This window comes from Taurulus bubalis (genome assembly GCF_910589615.1).
Source record: "Taurulus bubalis genome assembly, chromosome: 20".
Classification (NCBI taxonomy): Eukaryota; Metazoa; Chordata; class Actinopteri; order Perciformes; family Cottidae; genus Taurulus; species Taurulus bubalis.
In genome coordinates, this window is record NC_136608.1 from 2461596 (window position 1) to 2474085 (window position 12490).

General features: G+C 45.6%; 1 protein-coding gene across 1 annotated transcript; it reads left to right on the forward strand.

Annotated features, from left to right (window-relative positions):
- The first annotated feature begins 4471 nt into the window (after positions 1 to 4471).
- Positions 4472 to 10812, forward strand: samm50l (sorting and assembly machinery component 50 homolog, like). The gene is made up of 15 exons (XM_079235778.1): positions 4472 to 4591; positions 5498 to 5611; positions 5935 to 6036; positions 6152 to 6239; positions 6393 to 6499; positions 7193 to 7323; positions 7409 to 7496; positions 7676 to 7804; positions 7973 to 8044; positions 8462 to 8548; positions 8748 to 8818; positions 9129 to 9196; positions 9347 to 9493; positions 9696 to 9837; positions 10137 to 10812. Exons 1-15 carry the CDS (start codon positions 4571 to 4573, stop codon positions 10180 to 10182), a joined length of 1413 nt encoding a protein of 470 aa, XP_079091904.1. The 5' UTR covers positions 4472 to 4570; the 3' UTR covers positions 10183 to 10812.
- The last annotated feature ends 1678 nt before the right edge of the window (positions 10813 to 12490 follow it).

Consider the following 12490-nt stretch of genomic DNA (forward strand, 5'->3'; position numbering starts at 1 on the left):
GCTATTGCAATACAATTGGCTGATCTGTAAGCAGATGACATACATGGAGGCAGCATTCATACCAACCAGGTGGAAACCTCTGGTTCAGCTGTGACGCCATGCAGAAGTGTCTTAAAGCTGCATTCTCTCTCCTGACCACCAGGGGGTGACTCATCTGGTTGTATAGAAGTATATGCTTCATGTGTTAAAGTTGCATTCTCTCTCCTAACCACCAGGGGGTGACTCCTCTGGTTGTATAGAAGTATATGCTTCATGTGTTAAAGCTGCATTCTCTCTCCTGACCACCAGGGGGTGACTCCTCCGGTTGTATAGAAGGCTATGCTTCATGTCTTTAACCTGCAGTCTCTCTCCTGACCACCAGGGGCCGACTCCTCTGGTTGTATAGAAGTACTGTATATGCTTCATGTGTTAAAGCTGCATTCTCTCTCCTGGCCACCAGGGGGTGACTCCTCTGGTTGTATAGAAGGCTATGCTTCATGTCTTAAACCTGCATTCTCTCTCCTGACCACCAGGGGGCGACTTCTCTGGTTGTATAGAAGTACTGTATATGCTTCATGTGTTAAAGCTGCATTCTCTCTCCTGACCACCAGGGGGTGACTCCTCTGGTTGTATAGAAGGCTATGCTTCATGTCTTAAACCTGCATTCTCTCTCCTGACCACCAGGGGGTGACTTCTCTGGTTGTATAGAAGTACTGTATATGCTTCATGTGTTAAAGCTGCATTATCTCTCCTGACCACCAGGGGGTGACTCCTCTGGTTGTATAGAAGGCTATGCTTCATGTCTTAAACCTGCATTCTCTCCTGACCACCAGGGCGAGACTTCTCTGGTTGTATAGAAGTACTGTATATGCTTCATGTGTTAAAGCTGCATTCTCTCTCCTGACCACCAGGGGGCGACTCCCCTGGTTGTATAGAAGTCTATGCTTCATGTGTTAAAGCTGCATTCTCTCTCCTGACCACCAGGGGGCGACTCTTCTGGTTGTATAGAAGTATATGCTTCATGTGTTAAAGCTGCATTCTCTCTCCTGGCCACCAGGGGGTGACTCCTCTGGTTGTATAGAAGGCTATGCTTCATGTCTTAAACCTGCATTCTCTCTCCTGACCACCAGGGGGCGACTTCTCTGGTTGTATAGAAGTACTGTATATGCTTCATGTGTTAAAGCTGCATTCTCTCTCCTGACCACCAGGGGGTGACTCCTCTGGTTGTATAGAAGGCTATGCTTCATGTCTTAAACCTGCATTCTCTCTCCTGACCACCAGGGGGCGACTTCTCTGGTTGTATAGAAGTACTGTATATGCTTCATGTGTTAAAGCTGCATTATCTCTCCTGACCACCAGGGGGTGACTCCTCTGGTTGTATAGAAGGCTATGCTTCATGTCTTAAACCTGCATTCTCTCCTGACCACCAGGGCGAGACTTCTCTGGTTGTATAGAAGTACTGTACATGCTTCATGTGTTAAAGCTGCATTCTCTCTCCTGACCACCAGGGGGCGACTCCCCTGGTTGTATAGAAGTCTATGCTTCATGTGTTAAAGCTGCATTCTCTCTCCTGACCACCAGGGGGCGACTCTTCTGGTTGTATAGAAGTATATGCTTCATGTGTTAAAGCTGCATTCTCTCTCCTGACCACCAGGGGGCGACTCTTCTGGTTGTATAGAAGTATATGCTTCATGTGTTAAAGCTGCATTCTCTCTCCTGGCCACCAGGGGGTGACTCCTCTGGTTGTATAGAAGGCTATGCTTCATGTCTTAAACCTGCATTCTCTCTCCTGACCACCAGGGGGCGACTTCTCTGGTTGTATAGAAGTACTGTATATGCTTCATGTGTTAAAGCTGCATTCTCTCTCCTGACCACCAGGGGGTGACTCCTCTGGTTGTATAGAAGGCTATGCTTCATGTCTTAAACCTGCATTCTCTCTCCTGACCACCAGGGGGTGACTTCTCTGGTTGTATAGAAGTACTGTATATGCTTCATGTGTTAAAGCTGCATTATCTCTCCTGACCACCAGGGGGTGACTCCTCTGGTTGTATAGAAGGCTATGCTTCATGTGTTAAACCTGCATTCTCTCTCCTGACCACCAGGGGGCGACTTCTCTGGTTGTATAGAAGTACTGTATATGCTTCATGTGTTAAAGCTGCATTCTCTCTCCTGACCACCAGGGGGTGACTCCTCTGGTTGTATAGAAGGCTATGCTTCATGTCTTAAACCTGCATTCTCTCTCCTGACCACCAGGGGGTGACTTCTCTGGTTGTATAGAAGTACTGTATATGCTTCATGTGTTAAAGCTGCATTATCTCTCCTGACCACCAGGGGGTGACTCCTCTAGTTGTATAGAAGGCTATGCTTCATGTCTTAAACCTGCATTCTCTCCTGACCACCAGGGCGAGACTTCTCTGGTTGTATAGAAGTACTGTATATGCTTCATGTGTTAAAGCTGCATTCTCTCTCCTGACCACCAGGGGTCGACTCCCCTGGTTGTATAGAAGTCTATGCTTCATGTGTTAAAGCTGCATTCTCTCTCCTGACCACCAGGGGGCGACTCTTCTGGTTGTATAGAAGTATATGCTTCATGTGTTAAAGCTGCATTCTCTCTCCTGGCCACCAGGCGGCGATTCCTCTGGTTGTATAGAAGTCTATATAAATGACTCTACTTCTCTTGATTTATTCCCTCAGTAAACATTGTAAACATGAGTTTATGTCTCAATCTCTAGTTTCAAGTCTTCTTCAATACAGCATGATGTTCATTTAGTAAATTATGGTAATTTAGAGTCAAACAGACCATAAAGCAGGGGATGCTTTAGGGCGGGGCTTATTGTGATTGACAGGTTGCTGCCACTACCCAGAGAGGCATATGGCTCAATATCATCACTCCTCCACATTCTTCTGTTCATTGGTTCATTGGCACAAGCCCAGCAGTTCATGTAGTCAGTGCTTAAAGCCAAAACTCTGGGGTTTAGTTACTTTTACATTTTAATTTGTAAATCCAACCCCACATTGTTGCCTAAGATGCTAAGCACTAAGGAACCCTCAAAGGTCCCGAGGTCGTAGTTTAGGAACCACTTAGGCCTGATTGTATGAGGGCATTTTTAGAAGCACAGACTTGGGCAATATCAAGGAGTCTATGAAGGCTTTAATTTACTCACCTTTTCAACTTCAATACTTATTGGCACTGCCTTGTGAAATGTAAGGATGTTTCAAGGAGTTAGAAGTATTGACACCTAGTGGTCTGACACTAGGGCTAAAGAGTGGGTCACCAATGTGCACCACCTTATACAATTCAATAAAGGAAAAGTGTAGGCTATTAGTGAATATAGTGTTTATTAGACCCCTTTGCAAACCCCAAATAGTCACTGGTGCCCAACTTTATTTTTATAGATATGAAGACTTGGATATCAGTGAAGAAGGTCGCTGTGTGGTTCATTGGTGTTTCCCAAATTTGATTACATGTATCACTAGCCTATAGCTACGTCTTGACTTTAAACCAAATTTCCATGACCAAACATTTAGGGTGTAAACATCAAAAAGTGAGTAAATGTAGTAACAATGACAATACAAAGAATTACAGTAAACCTTAAATGACTCAAATTAATGAGACAATAGTTTGATTAAAAGAATAAACATTTATATAGATGCCTGTATGTATGCCTGCTTATATTTTGAGTGTCTTTCTTTTAAAAGCATATTAATTATTTCAAACTCAGCGTAAATGAACATCATGAACACATGAATATAACACATTTACATGACTTTTACTAAACTTTTTGGGATTTTTTTTAAGGACTTTTCCAAGCCTGAAAATAACCATTTTAAAATTCCATGACTTTTCCAGGTTTTCCATGACCGTATGGACCCTGCTAAATCCAATTCACGAGAGTTTTCATCCCGCTGCTGCCAGTTTCTGCTCAGCTGGAGGGAAGTCGGCGTAAAGAAGACAAACGTCGCCATCTGCTGGATGAACTCCTGCCACGTGACGCCCCTCCCACTTCCACGCGTTTCTCATTTCTGTCCAATCACGGAGAGAAGACAGGGTGATGCGTTCAGGAGCAATCCGCTTTAACCGTACTAAGAGCCTTTTTCTTTCCCGCTGCGACTCATTCGCTAGATTGTAGCGACTCATTCGCTAGATCGAACTCACTGCGACGTTCTTACACTGCAATAAAGTAACAACGTGTAACTGTGGGTTTGTGCCTTGGTTCTTTGGACTGTGTTTATGGTAGCAGAGCCACTTTTGTTCATCACTCTACAACGACAGAAGTGAACTCATATTATTACACCCAGGTGTCACCCTGCTGCTGCCCGCCTGCTACATTTCGTGACATTTCCTCTGCCGTGTTTTGCTAATAAATATGCTGATAAAACGACCCGGAGTAGCCCATACACATACTTTCGCGAGGTTACCGTACAATAAAAGGAGTACTTGAATGCAGCACGAGATCTCGCCAACTGTCATGGCGTCTCCCTTGAAGGGGGTTTGGTGCTGGAGAAAGTAGCCGCTTTCATTTATCAATTTTCTCGCTCGTGCAGTGCAGCTAACCCCGACCGAGGAGGCGTTCAGGAGCGGGTATTGACCATGGGGACCGTCCATGCTAAGGTAACGTGTGTTCCTCCCTGACCGCTGGCCTCTCGGTGGGCGTTTGGCCATGACCTCCCTGCTCACTCACTCGTACTCGATGTTCTGTCCCACGCCGTGGAAAAAGGGTGCACCGTGCAGAGGACTGCCGGCTGGACTCGAGTGTTTACCGGCGAACTGCGCGTGGTGAAACGGTGTAACTTTGCCTCGAGCTCATTTAAACGGCCGTAATGCTGCTAGTACGCGATGGGCGGGGTTTTCAAAATAAGATATCACATAAAAAAAAAAAATAATGCCTCGTTGCACTGGGTGTCTGGTATTCTAGTGGGCCTGTAATGCATCCTAACATGCTTACTTACAGTTGAGCTATTCTATTGAACTCTATCTCCACTTTAGAATAACCAACAACCCAAGTGTCAATATTCCCATTCATCTTTTAATTTATACACCAATGTTATGACATAGTCGACCCTTGTGCCCCAGAACCAATGCGCAGTGACATTCACTGTCCGTAGGACATCAGACACTCCCTCTCATGAAGCCCCACCTATTGACTCTACTGCCCTTTAAAGGCACCATACATGATTTGTTTGTTTTTGTTATGTTGTTGTTTTTGGACCGTGTTAAGATGAACTGTAAAATCACATCATAACTGACTTCATAATAATATTGGATCCCAAAAAAAATCTAAGCCCAGAAAAGAACTGAGGGGTTGACTCGCCTCCCCTGTGGAAAGCGTGGGATCTGTGCATCTAGTGTGTGTGTGTGTGTGTGTGTGTGTGTGTGTGTGTGTGTGTGTGTGTGTGTGTGTGTGTGTGTGTGTGTGTGTGTGCGTGTGTGTGTGCGTGTGTGCGCATGCTTGTCTGGCGCATTAAAACGGCATGAATGACATTTGACATTTGTTCATTTAACGCCTCATGCTCACAGAGCCTGGATCCTCTCCCGATGCATGGCCGGGACTTGGGCGTCCATCCCGACGACCTGGTGGAGCCTCCGGAACCGGAGCAGGAGTCCAAGCAGGAGATCCTCGAAAACAAAGATGTAAGTAGTAGCAGTGCAGCGACACAGTATCACAGCAGCTCTCGTAGTCGTTAAATACATCCAATAGTCCTGTGGATTTCTAACTGTTTTTAGTTTGTTATAACAAGCTACAGCCCCACATTTGTTTGGCGTAAGACTCTTATTTTTAAAGGTTTCACACTCACAACTTTTGAATTGATGTACGATTTGCTTTGATGGAAATATGTATCTCTTCCTGTGGCAGTCACTTAGAAGAGCGGAGGAGAACGACCCAAAAGGGTCTCTTCTGCTGGTTGAAAAAGAGCGTGGAGTTTTTAACCCAAGTGAAATATGTCTGCTCGCAGGTGGTCGTCCAGCACGTCAACGTCCAGGGTCTTGGACGAACTAAAGAGGACCTGCTCGGCTACGAGATCTCTGAGGTTTTCCACGCCAAAAACCTCATCGACGTATGTATCTAGAACAGTGGCTTGGTTCCAGCGCCGTGACTCCTGAGTTTTCTAGAGATGGAAGTAGATATGGTATTTTTCTATCTGAGGTGCAGAGCTTCTGTCTCGCTTACAGGTGATGAAAAAATCTCACATCGCCAGACAGAGGCTGCTCCGCCTGGGAATCTTCAAAGAGGTGGAGGTTCTGATCGATACGTCTGAAGGTAACTCCGACGTAACGTCTGTATTTTTCTCATCCTTTTTGGGTGAAAGTCTCTTTTTGAATGGACTGCGTGCTGTTCTTCTATTGGATGACGTCCGTGTGGCGTGAACACGCGTTGAAGGAAAACAAACCTGATCGGTTCTCCCCTCCCCAGGTTCGGACGCTTTGCCCAACGGACTGGATGTAACTTTTGAGGTGACGGAGGTCAAGAGGCTGACGGGAAGCTACAACACCATGGTTGGCAACAATGAAGGAAGCATGGTGAGAGAAACACTCCAGGGCAGTTTACTGAGGTTTCCTCTGCACACCTGTAGACCCACCAGGGCTATTAGGTTGTTCTAACTATAGCAACAATAACACAACTCTCTCTGGCTTTCTTCACCTTTTCAATAACTTTTAAATTGTGGAATTTACAACACCGTTAAAATCTAATTCTATAAGTTGTATAATGTTAATGTATCTTCATCTGCAACTGTGCAGAGCTTTCAACACAATGAGTATACAGGCAATAAAACAACCAAACAGCTGGGCAGCATTTTGAATGTTAAGTCAGTTGATTTCCCAGATATTGTGTTCAGCCCTACTAACATAGTAGGGCTGACATTTGGCAGACATTTGGACCTGTCACACAGCAGAAAACGTTATCTTGTTAGATGAAATATGTTGAGAGTTTTCCTTTGGGGACAATTTGCGGTTGAAAAAAGGTAATAAATCGCAATATATCGCAATACTCAATATATCGCAGTATCGTGATACTATCGTATCGTGGGACCTCTGGTGATTCCCACCCCTACTGGTTACTGGGACACTTGAACAGAGCGGAGCCCCCAATAACATGTTGATGGTAGCGTCTGTGCTTTTTCACGCTATCGCCAGTCAAATGTCATCGTCACACTGGGTTGTTAGTAACTAGTGAAAGTGGCCGTGGGATAACGGGATTGGTCCGTCTTCCAGGTGCTGGGTGTGAAGTTGCCCAACATGTTGGGTCGGGCAGAGAAACTCACCTTCCAGTTCTCCTACGGGACCAAGGAGACGTCCTACGGCCTTTCCTTCTTCAAGCCCCAGCCGGGCCACTTTGAGCGCAAGTACGTCGGGGGGATGTTCTGCGTGGGCCGATACGCCGGTTCTCACGTCCGGGGTCGTTTTCACATTCTGTGTCCTCTGTTTCAGCCTCACCCTCAACATGTACAAAGTCACCGGTCAGTTCCCATGGAGCTCCTTAAAAGAGACCGACAGAGGCGGATCTGCAGAATTGAATGTAAGTGTGTGTGTGTGTGTGTGTGTGTGTGTGTGTGTGTGTGAGATTTTTAACTACACACAGAATGAGCACCCATGAACTAGAAACCAGTTAAGATATTGAACTCGGCAAAAGCAACTTATGAGAAATGTCTAAAGGGATGCACTGTTCACTAAGACTCTCCATCTCCCCGTCTGCAGTTTCCTCTGGGGATGACCAACCACACGCTGAAGTGGGAGGGCGTGTGGCGGGAGCTGGGCTGCCTGGCACGCAGCGCGTCCTTCGCCGTGCGAGAGGAGAGCGGACACTCGCTGAAGTCTGCCCTCTCGGTGAGGCTTTCCTCGCTCCGACTACATGCAAAGTTTCAGTTTGTTTGGTCTTTTCCATATTTCCCCTTGTGAAGTAGATCATTTTCAAAAGAACGTTTATGGCCGCTACAAGACTGCCACAATTGCGTCCACCGCCCAGCTCAACAGAGCTCCTGTTTTTCTTTGCAGCACACTGTGTCAATCGATTCTAGGAACTCCGCCATTTTCCCCAACCGGGGGGCCTTACTCCGGATCAACCAGGTCAGTGTTTGCATGTTCATGCCACTCCCAACACACGAGGTGCAAAGAACATTTCACACCGTGAAATCACTCTAAGAGGCCATGTATTTAGTGACTGATTTAATAAAGTCACTTTTTCTCAGTTTGTTTTAAGACCAGTTGCAAATGAAGATGCCTAAAAAAGAAGCCACAAAGGAACCTTTTGAGAAACCTTTAGGGTCTGAATAGTAGTTTAATAGTTTCAGTTGTTCCCTAAACTCCAGTGTGTGTTTCTTCAGCGTTCCATAACAAAGAAATGTTTAATTCCTCCCAGATTAAAAAACTCGACTCAGTTCACGGTGTAGTTTTAAAACATCAAAGTTGAGCTTGTGGGACATTTTGGGATTACATTTTTGGCCCCAGCAGAAGTTGTATTTCTAAAGATCCGTCCCCCTGCAGGAACTGGCAGGGTACACCGGAGGGGACGCCAGCTTCCTGAAGGAGGACTTTGAGCTGCAGCTCAACAGGCGGCTCTTCTGGGACTCGGTAAGACGGAAACAAGTCGCTCCAAACCTGTTGAACGGAGCGCAATCGTTTTAGTTGGTTGTTTTGTTTGTAGTTGCATTAAATAACCACCAGTGGGCGATGAAGCAGCACTAAAGTAGTTCAGTTCCACTGAATAGCTTTAATTGTTTTAGGTTGTGTGTGCGTATGTGTATTAAGGCAACTCTTTGTGTCCTCTCAGGTCTTGTCTGCGTCCCTGTGGGGGGGGATGCTTTGTCCCATCGGAGGACAGGCGTCCTGCATCGCTGACAGGTACAGAGGGGTCATCTGGCGCTGACACATTCAGCCCTCACAGAACACACGGAAATCCACTCTTGCTCTCAAAAATCCAAACATAATTGATTATGAGCTTCCTAATAATGATAAAGGTTAATTTTAAGACACTTCACATATACATTGACCCATTTCTTTTAACATGTTGTCATTTGTCCCCCCCCCCCAATGTCCCATTTAGTTTGTTTTAGGAGTGTTTCTGCTTTAACGTCGTGCTGGTAATAATGGCAGATGTGTGACGTTTGACCGTGCCCTGAGTAAAGGGTTGATGACTGTGTGTTTGGTCCAGGTTCTACCTCGGGGGTCCCACCAGTGTGCGAGGGTTTGGGATGTACAGCATTGGGCCGCAGAGCGAAGGTAAAAAAAGAAAGCGATTGCTTTAGAATGTTAGGTGTAGTTAAAATATGGATTGTGGAGAAAATGACCAGCTGTTTTGTAAATGATCTGTCTCCTGAATGTACTCTGAGGTAAGTGGTGTAGTACAGCAGCTCACTCCGTGTGCTCCAGGTGACTATCTGGGTGGAGAGGCATACTGGGCAGGCGGCCTGCACCTCTACACTCCGCTGCCCTTCAGACCGGGCAAGGGCGGCTTCGGAGACCTTTTCAGAACGCACTTCTTCCTCAACGCGGGCAACCTCTGCAACCTCAACTACGGTGGGTGAAAACGGAGCTAGATGCATTCAATTCACCCTTTTTTTATAATTCTGAGCCATCAAATAGAAACGATAAATGGTTTCCGTTGTACCGCATGTCCCGGGCAGGCTTTGACATATTGTGTGTGTGTGTGTGTGTGTGTGTGTGTGTGTGTGTGTGTGTGTGTGTGTGTGTGTGTGTGTGTGTGTGTGTGTGCGTGCAGGCGACGGCCCCCGGGCGCACCTCCAGAAGCTGGCTGAATGTATCCGCTGGTCGTACGGAGCGGGCATCGTGCTGCGGCTCGGCAACATCGCCAGACTGGAGCTCAACTACTGCGTTCCCATGGGAGTCCAGAGTGGAGACAGGTAGACCAGTGGGGCAGCCATGTTGCTTTTAGCAGAGGAACGAGGATTAGAGACTCCTCTGCTTCAGGCTACATTAGCTGTAACTAGCATACCACGCATGACTTTTAGGCCAAGCTCTTGAGTTGCATTGTGGGTAATGTATGCACCAGATATTGACAAGAAGGAAGAATGTGTGGAATGAAAACAATATATATTTCTGCTGCATTTATTGAGTTATTTTAATGTAGATGCTACATATGTCCTACTGCGTGATATAAGGTCTTATGATGAGTCCTCACTCCTCTGCTCTGCTCCCGTAGGATCTGTGACGGTGTCCAGTTCGGAGCAGGGATTCGCTTCCTGTGACCTCATCACTCCACTGCCCTCGGTGCTCCAGCAGAGGCCGCGACATGAAAAAGGGTCTTGTTGTCTGTCACCTGTAACCTGTTGTAGAGTGTGTAACACTAGCATGGGTCCCTTGTCCTGGAGAGACGTGCCTGACCCCCCGCCCCCCAAAAAAAACCTTTTGACATGCACCGGTTGAGGCTTTAGAACAACAAGGTACCTTGTCTGTGAAAAAAAAAAGAAGTCCTCTATCGGTGACTGTTTCAGAGTAAATTATTTTCCAGAATGTTAAAGAGATTTCGGGCATGTTCCCCATTTGCCTTCCAGGAAAGCTTCTTATCCATGAGAGAACAACTTGTTGGTGGTTTTGTTTTCACACTTATCCGTACACCGCGCAGTCTCTCGTCGTGTGGGAGGGAGCAAACCGCTTTAAAGGCACTTTTTAATCATAGCAGCGGAGTTAGAAGGGAATCAAAACCTTCACGCCAAAGCAGTTGTCGTCTGATGTGAAGAACGGCGGTCGACCTCTCGAGGTCGGCTACCTCCCCTCCCCCTGAGCAACACCCACCACCAGTGCTCTTACCGTTGGTCCTCTTTTTTTGTTGTTGATGTTGTTGAAGCTATTCACAAATAAATCACGTTGCTCCCCTGGTTGTTTGTCTTTTGATTTCTCAAATACACATTTTCACTAATCAGGTTTCACTTCTGGATCTTGTGCTTCATTTGACTTTATTTATTTATTTGATGTGGACATCACAAAGGCATTAGAACTCCTAGCACACATCTATGCACAAAGGAACAACCAGATGCACTGTGTTGAGTGTATAGCAAATGCTAATTTCCAACACCTGTCAACAGGAGTTTTTTTGTTGATATATATATATATAATACAATGGACTAAAAAAAGAGAATTCATCCACAGATGCATGCATAGATACATACACAAAGCAAAAGTATGAGGGTATTAAATGTGTGAACAATGTTGTGTTTCTCTTAATAATTTAAGACCTTTATTAAATTATTATTATTGTGTTAGTGATCATTTTCGCTTGCCTTTTAAAGTTAAGTATTGTTCTTTATCAGGGTGGTGTAAGGACTTGATTAGTTATGACAGTTTAGAACACGTCCCTTGTATCAGTTATAAAAGTTAAGGACTTTGTTTTGCAGCAGTCAGTGACATCAGCAAAACAGTTTCGCTTCACACAGTAGCCTTATAATTAGATTTATGGATATTTGTATTACTTTTATGGGATTATGGGATGGTGCTTTCCAGGCAGTCAGGGAACAGTGAAGGAGCCGTTTCCTCTCCAGCTGACATGTCGCCGCCCGGCCCCCTCACAGGTATTACCTCGACTGTTTGAACCTTTGCTCCCAGGAACCTGTGCAGGGCAGTTGAGTGTGGATGGTTCCAGATGTGTGTTTGATCAGAGCTGGTTCTGCGTGGGAGTCTTGGCAGGTGTGCAGCAGGAGAATGCTGGTACAGCCATGTTGCTGAAACTGGAATCAAATGACCTGGTTTATCTGAACACCTACCCCTATGGTAGATAAAACATCTTACAGTGGCCTCTACTTGTGGGCCAATGTACAAGCAAACGTGATGAAGTGTTCTCCAGGGTGCTGTTCCAGTGGAGAACATGTAATGCAGTGCCATATTTGCTGCCCTATAGAAACCCTTTTAGTGCACTGTAAAACCACTGCAGTGCCCTTTTTGCATTGCACTTAACTGAGTGCATTGAGTATTGATGAAGAATACACATGTTGTGGCCAGTGCATACGAACTAACCAGTAAGTCTGCACTGGCCACAACACATGCTGTGCCTGGTGCTATTTCCAGCCCCCTGCTGTGTTGACTCCTTGACCTGATGAAATGCCAACTGTGTGTCCTTCCTGCAGGTCTGAATGCAAATGCCCCCTTCCTGCCTTTTGTTACCACTTGTAATGACATTATGTCGCCTAGTATTTACATACAGTCTGATCAAAGGGAGAAACGCTTCCTTCTCACTTGCTCTGGGTCAACTCACCGGCTCTGCTCTGGAAGTTCACCAGTGTGCCGGCTAAACTCAACACAGCAACTTCTGAACTTTAAGGATTTCTTCAACAGTATGACAAATGGTTTATACATAATATCTATACCCACAAGGCTTTTTAATGTATTTTTGTGTGCTGACCATCAAACAACAATAAAGATATTGAGGGATAAACATCTCAACAAAATACAAAATATCCCAAAACGCTTGGACACATTTTTATATTACGCTCAGTCATTAGCATGTGAGCTAATTGGTTGGTTTAGCTACTGCTACTATGTGATGTTTATATATTAATAATA

Coding starts and splice junctions, on each gene's coding strand:
- samm50l (XM_079235778.1), top strand. CDS start 4,571: ATGGGGACCGTCCATGCTAAG. Junction 5,612..5,934: donor AGATCCTCGAAAACAAAGAT/GTAAGTAGTAGC, acceptor GTCTGCTCGCAG/GTGGTCGTCCAGCACGTCAA. Junction 8,045..8,461: donor CCTTACTCCGGATCAACCAG/GTCAGTGTTTGC, acceptor GTCCCCCTGCAG/GAACTGGCAGGGTACACCGG.